Source organism: Cornus florida, unplaced genomic scaffold, assembly GCF_030987335.1.
Source record: "Cornus florida cultivar Cherokee Brave unplaced genomic scaffold, ASM3098733v1 CherokeeBrave_3.0.0_Hap2_Chr10, whole genome shotgun sequence".
Taxonomy (NCBI): Eukaryota; Viridiplantae; Streptophyta; class Magnoliopsida; order Cornales; family Cornaceae; genus Cornus; species Cornus florida.
This window is the reverse complement of record NW_026775580.1, coordinates 76,060,974-76,075,610: the sequence shown is the minus strand read 5'-3', so window position 1 is coordinate 76,075,610 and position 14,637 is coordinate 76,060,974. Positions and strand designations below refer to the sequence as shown.

Sequence of the window (14,637 nt, the reverse complement as noted above, 5' to 3'; positions counted from 1 at the left end):
AATATATTTTAAAATTAATTATTGAAAGATTATATGCCTTTTAAGTCGTTGATATTTAAGTTCTAAAATTTGTCTATTCACAACAAATATAATATTTGAGAAAAAGAAAGGCATATAAGGAAACACAAATTATTTTAACAAATATGTCTTTTTAGAAAAGACCAAAATATATATATTTTTAAAAAACATAATATTTCTAGAAGTAAGTAGTAACCTTTCTTGTTAGTATTTTTAGAGAAAGTTGAAAAGAAAAAAAATATATTTAGAGAAGAGATAATATATCTGAAATGTATCTTTCAATTATAAACAGGGGAACATAAATTATTTCTTTGTGTAATGGAACATATGAATTTGTCAATAAATTAGAGAGAAATTTTTTTTTTCTCAATTTACCTTATTCTCTTAAGCATTTCATATTAATGTTAGTGGATGTCCAATCATCCATACCACACAATCAAGGTGAAATATGAAAGGCTGAATTGATATCTTACAAAACACTTGCAACACAAAATATCTATGTTTTTTCAACTTTATTTGGGTATGAAAAACTTTATTCACGTTTATTTATCAAATATCAAATTTTTTTTAGCCGCACACCATATAGTAGCCGTAAAAAGGCACCATATATAGATATCAATCTACTGTACAACAAGATATAATCAGAGTCTACTCTACCCTATTATGTCTCCCTACGGGTCTATTACTATACTGGTTAAGTGCATGTAACGTTTAAATGTGAAAGGAGAGAGAAGAGATGTTGTGTCAGCTTTGAAGTACAAAACAGACAGCTATAGTGAGGAGAGAGGTTGGTAATTATGAAGCTCAAAGTCTGTGAAAATTAAATATTACTAGTAAACCATTAGTCACTTCTGCTCAGTATTTTTGACCACTCATAGAGTGTTTTCGTTTATGAAACCGGAGACTACTGTTCAGAAAAAGCCAAACTTTGTATAACCGTTGTCCACCTTCTTCTTTTAATTTTGGCTTTGGTCCGACTTACTTTCCTTAATTACAAGCTTATCTGGAATCACTTCTTTATCACCATTATTACATCTATCTATCTCCATCACTTTCTCTCTCCACATTTCTTCTCCGATTTCCCGGCGGCCTCTGGAAGTCTCTGGTGAGACAATGTCGTCGATGGCGATCATCTCCGTCCAGAATGAGGTGGAGGATAAACGTTATCCTGAGCCCCTTGCCTCACACGAGGACGTTGTCAAGGACCCTAAACTCTTCTGGGACACTCTCCGTAACTTCCACTCTGTGTTGGGTACCAAATTTATGTAAACCCTTTTCCTCTGTGTGTGTGTGTGTTTTTTTTTCATTGATTAGATAACCTAAATTAATTTTTTTATTTGTGCGCGCGCATGTATGTGTTTTTTAATCTTTCAAGTTTTTGTTTATTGTAAGGGTTCCTGTGATTGGAGGGAAGGAGTTAAATTTACATGCTTTATATGTGGAGGTTACCAAGAGGGGTGGTTATGACAAGGTTCAAATCTAATACTTTATTACCTTTAATTTCAAAGAAATTAACTTGTTTGTTTATTTTTTATATCTTTTTTTTTTTGTGAAAAATTAAACTTAAATGGGCAGGTTATTTTGGAGAAGAAATGGAGGGAAGTGAGTTCTGTTTTCAATTTCTCTCCAACAACAACAAGTGCTTCCTATGCATTGAAGAAACACTACTCTAGTCTTCTTCATCATTATGAACATGTTTACTTCTTTAGGCTACAAGGTCCCCTGCTTACCTCAACAGGTATAAAAGTTGATCTCTTGATTTCTTCCTTTATTGAATGACTTTTACTCTGCTTTTGCTTTTCTTTTTAAAGAGTACTCTGTTGATTGATTTGGATATTGCATGGTTTTTTGTTACTATGTTCTCTTGTTCCATGGGTCTTTTTACTCTTCTTGCACATCCTGTTAGATTTTCATGTGGACCCAAAAGGCCCCATCTCATAGAATAGTCCTATAAATGAAAAGGGTTTTTGTCTCAAAGGTCTATATGAGAGTGTATCTTGTTCTTGGAAGTGTAAGATGATAAAAGAAAACATGAGCCACAAATTACAGATATTTGTTTTTATTTCTCTACCACAAATGTTATGTTCATTTCCTTGGGCCTCAAATAGAATATGTTGATAAGAGTCGTGCTATTGTGGCCACTTGCCAAAGCAACCAACTGAAGTGGAGGACTGAAGTCGTCGTGGCCCTCCGATGTAGTGAGACCCATGGGACCTACTCATGGTTTCCGATGCCTTGGAGGGATGCGATGGTTTTGGCCCTCTGTTTCAGTTAATTTCTTCAGCTGTAGAAGCACTTTCCTTCTTGATGTTGTGCAAGTTGTAACTTGATGTGCATGTAGATATGTGTTTGTTTTATCACCTTTTTCACTTTTCTTGGGTCCACTAATTACCAAATTTTGTCACTGTTGCCTCTGCAATTTTTGTGTAACTTATGTTTTATATGCCATTTTTCTCTAACAAGCTCCTAAATCAGTCCAATATTTTATTTTCATAACAAAAGAAAATCGTTAAATTCACGAAATGTTTAAGCAAGAAATATTGTGCCTCTTAATTTTTGTATAGTTGCTTACTTGATCCACCAATAGTGAAGTCCAATGGTTAGATGTGTATCCAATCCACCCATCAGGCCATCTTGCTTAAAAGTGAGCTGATACCGGACATTGGCCTTTTTCATTCGTGTTATTTTGATTCTAAGTTTAGCTTGACTTAATGGCAGCTCAGAAACTCATATTAACTTCGGTAAATTCTTGCTTGATAAAGGTTAGTAAATTGAATTTCCAGTTGCAAACATTGTCCTGGCGAAACTATCTACCAATTGAACCAGCTATCCAACTATCAATATAGTGCTTCCAAGCATGTGTTTATTGGTTAAGGCTGACATGAGAATGCCCTGTCCTGCTTCTCCATCAGATAAAGCTCGTTTACCAGGACATAAAATATGTCGTAAATGGTTATAGTGATATTGATGCTCGTACAAATTGAAATTTGACACTCTTTTTTCCAGCTAGCAACTTGATCTCTTTTACAATGTTAGAAACACGTGTATTTTAACACATTTGCCTTTTAGAGTTTTGGCTTTTTGAAATGAGATCGACTCATAGTTTTCTGCATTAAGTGTATGCCCAAGTGTATGGGATGGAGGGGATAGTTTGTGTATAGCAAAAGAGGATTCTATCTTCAAAGATCTCCATTAGAGAAATGGAGTCTAGAATGAAAATTTGTTTTTACCTTCTAGTGGAGCAGCTCACTAGTAGATGCAGCATTCCAATTTGGTATGGAATTCGAAATTAAATTTGGTTTCATGTTTAGGGTGCAAAGCTTATATCCTTGGCCTTTGTCTAGGATATCAAAATTTAAATAGTTGCATGGATTCGAAGGCATTTTAATTTTTTATTCCAACCTCAAAAAGTTAAAAACTTTTCATTAAACTTGTATAATATTTCGAGCTTCAAATTTTCATTTTCCTGATCTATGAATTATACAGATTAAGCAGAACTATTTTAGGATTTGCAACATAGCATGTTCTACTAAATCATGTTTTCCTTTCTCTTTTTCCATGCTAGACCCTCTATGTTTTGAAGCTGTTGGAACTATTGATGGGAAATTCGACTGTGGTTATTTGGTGTCTGTGAAATTGGGTTCCAAGATTCTCAATGGAGTACTCTATCACCCAGAGCAGCCTAGCTCTTCTATGTCGGCTGTCCAGCCTTGCACTGCTATTATTCCGTACAACCCCAAGCCCGTGCCTCATCATTCTGGTCGAAGGAATAGAAGAAGAAGGGGAGGGGATCCCAGCCGCCCGAAACCCAATAGAAGTGGCTACAATTTCTTCTTTGCTGAAAAGCATTCTGTGTTCAAATCTCTTTACCCAGATCGAGAAAGGGAGTTCACCAAGATGATTGGAGAGTCTTGGAGCAATCTTAGCCTAGAAGAGAGAATGGTAAGTATTTTAACAAAATTCTCTCTATTTGTTTTTACTATAATCGTATTTTAAATTTGAAATGAAATTTTTTGTGATTTTGGTACCCTCAATGAGCTCGCGCCCTCATCATCGTTGGATCATGTGACTGACGACGTCATTAGCCACTAGATCCAATGGTTATGAGGGTGAGAGCTCACCGTGGGTGGCCTCATTACAGCAGTGCTCTTTAAATTATAATGTGGTTTGCTATAGGCAATTCTATTAGAGAAAACCAATATTTGAGTACTAAAATGTTCATTGAGCAATTGTATGATGTGGACATCATTGGCAAGCATTAAGACACAAACTTGAATAGCGTCCACACATGGTACCTGGGAGGCTAAAAATAGAACTTAGTATTTTGAGGACCAAAATTCTCTCCTGTAGAACAGTAGTCCGGTTCCATCAAGTTAGGGAAGCACCTGTGATGACCTTGTGGGCGGGTGTGTCGTGGGCGGGTGCGAGAGACACTGACAAGCTACTACATTGGCGAGCTACGGGTGCACAGTCTCATATGGCCTGGGTAAAGAAAAGATGAAGTGCTTATATGTAAGTGTGTCATCGAAAAACCATGCGAGCTTAAGCCCAAAGTGGACAATATCATACCATGTGGTGGAGTAGGTTGTTACAGCACCCTACAAAAACGTTGTGATTTTTATCCCATTTCACAACTTTTTTGTAGGTTGCATCGCTAACTTGATGGAACTGGAACTAGAGAGGATTTTGTTCTGTATTTTGAGATCTAACTGATGTGATTTAATATGTTTTTAAGTTAAAAAGATATTTGGCATATGAATCTGTTTTAGTTTGGTTAAAAGGTGGTGCAGGAGTAGGAAAAACGATATTCAAGTAAACATGGTCATGTTGGCGCTTGCCCTTGGCTATGCTAGATATCGATTTATGTGATATATATACTGATGATATTGTGCTTAATATGACAATCAAACAGATAATATACTAGCATGAGTGCAATTATGATGCACGCTAAATACATGAATTAGCAGAATGAAAGAAAGGGTATATACTTTAAAGCATTTTGAAATTGTTGACAGACTTGTTTGTATGTATAGGTTTACCAGGACTACGGTTTGAAGGACAAAGAAAGATACCAGAGAGAAATGAAAGAATACAAAGAGAGAATGCAGCTGAAGCAGCCCAATGATGCTATGGTAGCTGACTATTGAGCTCAAGTAGGGTGACCAACAAAAGAAAGGTTTCTTTTTGTTCCCAGAATCTATAGACATGTATAATGTGCATGTACAATGTTAAAAAACAGAATCTGTAGTACACATGTATTGTATTTTGTATACATTGGTAAAATTTGGGACCTCAAACATGAGGTGTGTCTTTCAATCTCAGGTGGGTCACTTTATGTCGAAATGATGTCAAATTTTAGGTCTGAACTCTGCATTGTCCCTTGCAGCATCCTCAATTGAGGGAGATTAACATTAGAGTGAATTCTGGGACGATGACGGTGAATTTTATATTCTTGTGTTTTTATTCCTTCCCTTTTGGCACGAACATTTTGCTGTTGATTGATTACGAGGGACAGGGTTAAATGAACACAAATGCCGAATCAGGGCTTTGTGAGGCTCAGCACTCCGTGACATATTGGCAACATGCTTCGCCCAAAAGAGTGTCAAGGCAATCAGGCCTTCTTAGTCATGTTTCTGAAAATAGCTCTTGATAAAATAAAATTTAAAAAAAAAAAATCTAAAATTGTGTGAAATTTTGTTTGAGTAATGCTTTTTGAAATTTGTTATCCGAAAAGAATATAAAAATCCAATTCTAGATGATATTTTATCATCTATTTATTTCTTTATAGTTCTTTGAAATAGATTTTTTTGTTGCCTTTGGAGCACCGAATTGGCGCTTCAATTTATTAACACCAGAAGCCTTGTCTGTTGCAAGTTTGCAACCTCACTTCCTAAATTTAATGCCCCGCGGTACGGATACCCTAAATTCATTGACAACAGGCACAATGTGCAGATGGACTGGCATTTGGGACACACGGTATCTGTTTGTGAAAATGTCAAGCCGAGGACAGCAATGTAATCATTGTTCTGCTCTTCCAAACCTACCATCATGGATGATGAATTGGTAGAAATGTGATTTACATACCCATTCATTTTGTGATACATCGTTGCACTAATTAAAGAATTTTGTTAAAAATCAACTGTATTAACTTTTTTTTATAAAAAAAATGATGCTTTCATCATTTTTAAAGTGTGGTTGTCAATAGGTGATGCATATGAAGAGTCTACCTAGAGGCAACAACACACCAATGAAGCAACACCAACCCAATTCAAGCCTCAGAACGATGTCATTATCTAATACTCAACAGAAAATTAATGTTACACCAAGCAAGCTAAATTGGGAACTGAAATCAACCAAGACATTTATATCAGAACTGTGGAAGTCATTTGAAGCAACACAACAACAACAGAAATACAGAACCAGTGGCAAAACTAGTCACAAAATTCAACAATGGGAAAGCAATGCCAACCCAATTCAAGCCAACCCAATTCAAGCACTCTTAACGGGGCGGTGAGTTCTGCATTTCAACCACCTTCTTCCATGATTCTCGATTCGAAATCTCGTCCCACCACCTCCCCACATTCTTCCTCGAAGTGAAGAGCTCTCCTCTATCTGTTGCCTTCACTAAGTAGTGGGCATTGGGCAGGTGAGAGAGATCAGCCAGACTGAACTCGTCACCGGCCAAGTACCGACTCTCACCAAGCCTCTTCTCGTACACGTCGAGCACCTTTGCCAGCTTCTCTTCACTCTGCTTGATCAGCCTTTCATCTGGCTTGATCTTCATTCGCGGCGCAAACGCCAGCTGAAACACCAGAGCTGAGCTCGGAGGGTTGAAACTCTGCCCTTCGGCCTCTAACCATTGATCAATGGAAGCCTTCTCTAATGGGTTCGTCCCGTACAGACCCTTGTTTCCTTTGTTTGGGTACTTGTCTGTTATGTATCTACATATGGCTCTGGACTCTGGTACCATCAAACACATGAATGAATTAATTAAGTGTCATGATACCGAACCGACCAGTTTGAACAACTCCGACGTGGCCCTATTCACATCAAAATAGTCAAGAATCTAGGAATGAGGCCACTCAGTTGACTAAAAAAAGTCAAAATTGTTCACACTCACTTGACTAAAAATAGTCAAAATTGTTCACTATTGGACTCTAAAATTATATTCCGTTGCATAAAATTTATGCCTCGTATTTGAATCGGGAGAAAATTTAGTTAAAACTTTAATGTAATTTTTTTTTAGTTTCAATTTCAAGCCACAAATCTCATTCCATGCAATCGAAGATAGCATAAATGTTTTTTCACGAATTAATGATAGTTAGGAGAAATGCAAAGGGTTGAATTTTGGTGGAAGGAAATTGAAAAGCAATTACCAAAGAGAGAGATGCTTTCGTCCTGAAAGGCTGGTACTTGAGCAAATGGCTGTTCAGAATCAAGATTAACAGAGACGATATGTAATTAATGGGATTACCAGATAATATAACAAAGATATGTATGTGTCAGTGTGTGTGTATATATATATATATATATGGATATATTAATGTTGATTGTGTGTACCTGGATTTTGAGGTAATCAGGTTTCTTGTGTTCACCTTTGGACATGTTGACAGTGATGAGTTGATAGTCAACATCTTTCTCAAGGAGACAGGCCAAGACCCTCGAGACAGCGGTGGAGAGGGGTGGGCCGTACACTTTGACTGGTGTCGCCATTAGAGGAGGAAACTTTGGATTTGGAGATGGGTTTGCAGAATTTTGTTTGTGGGAGTGTTGCGTTTCCACGAGGATTCAGGAATTTCTTTTCGCTTTATCCTTTGCTTAAAGAGGGTAGTGAATTGGGTCCACACGAAATTTTACAATTTTAAATATCAAGACAGTGCCTGTGTCTCACTTGCAGGGCATTTGAAAGTATTACGAGTGTAAAAGGTCAATAATATTGTGATATTATAATAAGATATTATATTACTCCTACTATCTCAAAAAAAAAAAAAAAAAAAAAAAAAAAAAAAAAAAAATGTCATTTTTATTTTTAATTTTTTTTTTCAATTTGTTTCAAAGTAGTTATTACTTTTCTTTTTCAAACAATATATTTTATATCTTTCTATATATATTTTTAGAGTTTAAAATTTTAAATTTCAATATTTAAAACTTAAAAGGACAAATTAATAATTTTTCAAAGAGACAAGATATGTTTTATTTTCTTAAAAATTCATATTTTCCAAAAATGACATCTAAATAGGGACAGAGAAAATATATTTTATAAAAATAATTGATAGAAATATTATGAAGTACAGACACCAAATTTAAAGGGGCAAGATAATAAACGTTAATGATCTATTCGTGTCTAGGTCAAGATAATAAACATAACGTTGAACGATGTATTATTTACTTTTGTTTCTTTATTTATTTATAAATATATATTTTGAGCATTGGGTGTTGGTTATCCAAACAGGAGGGTGAATTAGTACTCTCTGTCTCTCTCTCTCCTGTTCCAGTGATTACTACTATTCTATTATTTTTCGGACCTTAAATAAATTTTACAAAGGTTTTGGAATGGTTTAAACCTATTTTTTGTTTTATGATGAATTTACTGAAAAACAATATTTAGGTCCTCATTAGTGAGAATTTACACCATTATCATTAGTAATGTGAACCAATAATAAATTACCATTTCTGTGATTTAGTAAGAATTTACACCATTATCATTAATAATGTGAACCAATAATAAATTACCATTTCTGTGATTTAGTAAGTGGATATTTACGCATCATATTAAATTTAGTAATTAAAAATGATATGTATATTTATTATTAGTTCACATCAATACATCCTCACTAACAAAGACCTAAACATTGCTCACTACTGAATAGTCCAAAGATTAACAATGCAAGTCAGCTCCCCATGGGACTTAACTGTATCATGAATTTTTTCTGATTAAACCCGCAATTAAAAAAAAAAAAAAGGTTTGTGCAGTGATCATTGAAATTTGTAACATAAACATGGTAGCCCATTCACAACTTTGGGCCAACCCAAGCTTTATATTTCTTTAAAAATGATTTAAAAATAGATTAGTTTGGCCCTATTTAAAGTGAATTAATCAATGCCATGACTAGGTCTAAGGGCCCGTTCGTTTAGGATTGTTTTCTCTACTGTTTGAAAGGAAAAATTACATTTAGATATATTTGGTAATCATTATAAATTACATATGTTTGGTAACCATTATAAATGTTTGCGCCTATACTGGTTAGCATTTTTTATGATTACCAAATTTAATGGTTAACGTTTTTAATGATTACCAAATTTAATTTAGTAAAGCATTTGAACGAAGTTACCATTTGAAATTTTCAAGACTGCGTTCTGAATAGAAGTTGAATTGTTAAAGAGTCTGTTTAGAATTGCTTTCTCTACTCGTATTTAACTTTTAATGATTACCAAATTTAGTTCAATAGAGTGTTAGAATAAGAGTTTTTAATGGTTATAAGGTTCTTAATGATTACGAAATTTAGTTTTGAATACCAAATAAAGTTAGAATTTAGAACTTTTCTGCATAAGAGTTAAATATTTTACATAACTCTTTTTCATTAAATTTTTTGTCATTTTTATGACATCTTTAATAAAGTTACTATTATCAAATATGACAACGTCACATTAAAGGATATTATTATAAAAATTAGCTATACAAGTGTTTAAAAATTTTTATTATCAAATGAATTGAAAAATAATTTAATCGTAAAAAATACTTATTATAATGTGTCACCAAATACTTAACATGATTGCTCTATTAATATATATATAATTACAACAGCAACCCCAGGCTCTAAATATAATAGAGCAGCTTTTATCCTACACAAATAGAATTGGCCACCTAACAAAACCAACGGTTATCCACATCACAAGGTCCTTGTAAAATTATAAAATCTCAACATCACAATGAAGTAAAATGAAAAAAAGAAACAAAAGACGTCGAAACAATCCTGGGTGGGACCCACAGGTGGCCTGCACCAATGGGCCTTTATTGAGAATATCTAGGCCCACAACATGGCGCTCCATACCAGATTAGGCCGAGACATGACCCCAGTTAATGGTTGTAATTTTTTCTTTGGGCTTGTATTCTCTAAATTAAAACTCTTCTAAATTATCTTAAATTGAATTTTTTACCGAATAATATGTGTCTTTTAAGATATATCTATAACTTATGTTAAATCACTCTAGCTAATTTAATAAAAGTTAGAAAACTGTACTTTTTTAAGATATAAAAACTTTAAAATACTTTAACCATTTCTAAAAATGCATCTAGTTATTACCAACTAAAGATTTAATATTTCTAAATAATGAAGAACGTTTCTTTTATATTGATATCATGGCAAACTATGCTCAAAACTTAAATTCTACAAATATATATTTTATTTTTCTGAGTAAATGTGAATTTTTTTTATAAATTTTACAAAATTCTCTAATCAAACATTGTATACTAATTGAAAATCTACTATTCAAGTTTTTTTAATCAAATCACCTTCTTCATTCAAGCCAATACTATTATTTCAGAAAAGAGAGAGAGGCAGCAATCTTTTTTTAGAGAAAAGAGGAGAGATCTTATAGGAGAGAAATGTTTACGTCTTGTAAATTTTTTTTATCTTAAAACGGTGTAATTTTCTAAATTTTATTAAATTAGTTGATTTGGTTTAATATAAGTCGTAGATACATCTTAATGACACATGTCATTATGTGAAAATTTTAACTTAAGATAATTTAGAAGAATTTTAATTTAGAGAATCCAAGTCCTCGTTATGTGATTTTTAAGAATTCATGGAATGAGTGGACTGACCTAATTATATAATCTTAGAAAATTGATACTAGAAGTAGTATTAAATTCAGAAAGAAAGAAAAAAAAGTGTATATTAAATTCAGAAAGAAAGAAAAAAAAGTGTATCTCTTGAAATTTTGAAAAAAATTTATTTGTTAATACTAAAAGGAGTAGTTTATACATCAAAACTACGAGAAATGATTTTATATCTTTTTTTCATTCATTCAATTTAGAAGATATTAAATTTTATAGCCACATAGCCACTGCCTAAGAATCAAATTCAGAATAAAAAATAAAAATAGAGAATTATAATAGAAACCAAAGTGACATAAAAAAAGTAAATTATTAAAGTGACCCGTCAACATCTCTCTCCTTTCACTTCTCCTCTCTTTTATTATAATCTCACACGCAATTCTTGGGGGACAAAAAAAAAAAAAAAATTTACAACACAGTTATGTATTATAAATTAAGGAATAATTGTTGGGAAACGTGCTAGTTTTAAAAACTTTTTGAGGGATTTTGATTCATAGATCTTGATCCATCACATAGAGACAAGTTTTATGCAAAAATAAAATATGATGTATCATTCAATTAAAAGATTGAATACTTACATCAAGGTTTGAATAAACCTTAGGTCTCTCCTCTAAAGTGAATGTTTTCACTTATTGTAGATCCCTTTTGCTAGACATCTTTTTCATGAATCTCCATCTTCTTGGTAATGGTCTTGCCTTTAGGAATCACTCATAAGCCTCCATGAATGACCTTGGAAAACTAGGCTTGTGGGAGCCTCCATTAGATGAGAACATAAACCCTAATTTTCTAGAGAGAGAAAAAATATTCTTTTTTCCTTCTCATAAAAATCACACCCTAAAATATACATAGACCACGTATATTTATAGGCAACATAAAAATAAAGAAAAAGAAACAACAAATCCTTCTCAATCTCTAATTCATATGTCTCAAATCTAATATGATTCCAATATCAAGTTGGGCTATGAGTGAGAATCCATTGGGCCTATTATTTTATTGGTTACAATGAATTAATAATTGGCCCGGTCCATGGATCCAATTCAATTAATTCATAAATTAATTTCTACTCCACTAAAAGAAATTAATTGAACTCCAATTAAATAATAAATAACCTCTAAGTCAATATTGCACTTTGACCCCTCTATGCATAATTAGTTATCGGATAAATAAAGCCATCAATCCGACTACTTAATTAATATATCTATTTTGGTACCTCTGATTATTTCTGGCTCGACATTTGTTTGACAAAAATAATAATTTAAATAAATAAATATATAATAAATCATTTTGTCTAAAAACACACGAAGGCCTTCGAATTTATTTTGTGATCAACCATAATCAATACAAAATAAATACAAGTAACAATGATGCAAATATTGAAAATATAACCATCTAATTATTAATTATATAACTACCCAAAGTGTCGGTCTAAGGATCCCAAAGAATCCGCCGAACAAATCAAAGTAATTATTAATTAATAAAAGAGTCTATAATTTTCTCATACTTAAGAGTCAAATGCCATGACGGTGATAGGGAGCAATTGCATACGACAGCTCTCGCAATATATCTCAACCTAACGCGGATCCAGTTCAAATCTTAATTAATTATGAGTCCATCCATAATTACCGACTATGAACCATTTATGATTACTATTTATATATCATGTATTGATTGCCATCACAAACATATATATAAATATCTCTTGTAATCAAACGGACACTATCAATTCTATAATGAATCGAAATATAATACATTGAATTCACCAATTGTATAAAACATAAATATTTCATAAACGTCAGGAACATATGTCACTTTAATCCAAACAGGAATTTGCTATGCCAGGGCATATAAATCCCAACAATAATATATATGAGTTTATGAATTTTTTTGTCACTTGCTTTAAAGAAAAAAGAGAAGTGGAGTGGAATCGTAGAAAAGTGGAGTGCGTCTCCTTTTTTTATAGTTAAACTCAAGTACTGGTTTATTTTATTTAAAAAAATCAAAATCTTAATTAATGGGTACAATCAACTATCAGATTCTCCAAAATAATCTTGAATATCTCTTAAAATATGATATGGTTTCTGATATTGATGTAACAAAATTAATTTTAGAATTACAAGTCTTAAGAGGAGTTTTACGAAGAAAAACAAAAAAAGACAATTGAAGTATTAGATTTTATAAAAAGGCTACGTTATTGTTTCTCAAATTCTTGGATTACATATATTATTGATTATCTTAATTACAGATGCATCTACTGAGATAAGCTTTTTAAATTTAAAGTTGATCAAATCTTACCTACGGTCGATAATATGTTCAAAAAACTTGATAGCACTTTAATTGATAATTTTGCATCTCAAAATGCAAGATGATCAAATTTACTTTGATATGAAGTTGAATTTTGATTTTTGTGACTAAGTTGTGTTGAATATTTTTATTTTATTTTATTTTATTTATTTTTTGTATAAATTAGATCGTGTTCTTTATAAAGTACCAAGAGCGGGTTTTGTTTTGTGTGTTTTCAAGATTAATATATTTTATATGTTTATCATCTCATTTTAATGAAAATTTTGCTCTCTTATAATTTTTTTTTTCACGTGTGAAGTCTTATATACAAAGAGCCTTTCATTTGAAAGTTCGGCTAGCGCCTCTTAAAATTTTGAGAATCTCATACCTAGCTGATGTTTGCAAAACGTGAAATCCGAAAGGGTCCGTGTCACCACTAGTACATCCATACACATATATATATAAAATATAAGTAATGCAGTTTGGTTTTTGCAAAAGGGATGTACAATTTTTATATAAGTAATCTAAGTCATTGTATAAACAATGTGATGACACATTACACGATACAAGATGAAATAACAAAAGAGATGATTCAAATTTCAAAGCATAACGGTGTATTGTCAGCTGGGTACATAGTTAGTAGGTTGCCCGACTGATTTTTTTTTCTTGAACTTTTAGTATTGTATAGTAGTGATTTTTTTATTTTTTGAATTATATATGAATGAAATTTTACTATTGCTTTCTTTAAATTACAAAATAATAATAATAATAATAATAATAATCCCATTGTCTCCTTCACACAATTTCTTATGTAAACATAGATCACTTATATTGAAATTGTAACGAAATTCCTTATAGGATAGGTGTTATAAGGGGTTATTTATTCCACATCAAATCCGAATAGAAAAGTGATTGGGTATAAATGTTGGGTGGATATGTAGCACTACCCAATAACTTGAGTTTTGGGATAAATGGATAAGCGTTTGTCCATTACAGTTGGTATCTAAGTCAGGTTCAGTCCTTGATCCGGTACCACACCAAGTGCCCGACCTATAAGGCGTCTGGATGAGCCACCCCGAATAGGCAGGGTGGCTTGACCGCAACGAGAGAGTGTTGCGAGTTCGAGTGAGGAAAAATGTTACTAGGGGTCATTTAACCCACATCGTATCCGGATGGAAAAGTGATTGTGTATAAATAGGTGGGCATGCAGTATTACTTTACAGCTTGAACAATTTTTCTTTAAATTTTTCTCTTTGTTTTTATTTCTAGGAGTCACATAGATCATTATAGCAATGAACAAATACCTCTCAAAGTAATACATGTATATTAATGATAAAAAATACAATCTTTTATACACAGGAGATGTAATCTTAAATATCTCAACCGTTCTCAAAAAATAGTTAATTACCTAATATTTTAAAATGGGTCCCATTATGTTTAACGCATAGAAAATAGTAAATTTTTATTTATAGGAGTAAATAGCTCTTTTTATATAATTTTTT

At 32.6% G+C, this 14,637-nt stretch overlaps 2 protein-coding genes across 2 annotated transcripts; one reads left to right on the top strand and one right to left on the bottom strand.

Moving 5' to 3' along the window:
* Positions 1–593: 593 nt before the first annotated feature.
* LOC132278212 (high mobility group B protein 9) lies at positions 594–5,447 on the top strand. Its single transcript, XM_059780021.1, has 5 exons — positions 594–1,283; positions 1,411–1,489; positions 1,594–1,756; positions 3,584–3,960; positions 5,052–5,447. The coding sequence occupies exons 1-5, from the start codon at positions 1,132–1,134 to the stop codon at positions 5,163–5,165; spliced, it is 885 nt and encodes a 294-aa protein (XP_059636004.1). The 5' UTR covers positions 594–1,131; the 3' UTR covers positions 5,166–5,447.
* Positions 5,448–6,354: 907 nt separating this feature from the next.
* Positions 6,355–7,851, bottom strand: LOC132278813 (glutathione S-transferase F10-like). The gene is made up of 3 exons (XM_059780711.1): positions 7,579–7,851; positions 7,395–7,443; positions 6,355–6,978 (listed from the first exon to the last, which is right to left on the bottom strand). The coding sequence occupies exons 1-3, from the start codon at positions 7,729–7,731 to the stop codon at positions 6,518–6,520; spliced, it is 663 nt and encodes a 220-aa protein (XP_059636694.1). The 5' UTR covers positions 7,732–7,851; the 3' UTR covers positions 6,355–6,517.
* Positions 7,852–14,637: the final 6,786 nt, after the last annotated feature.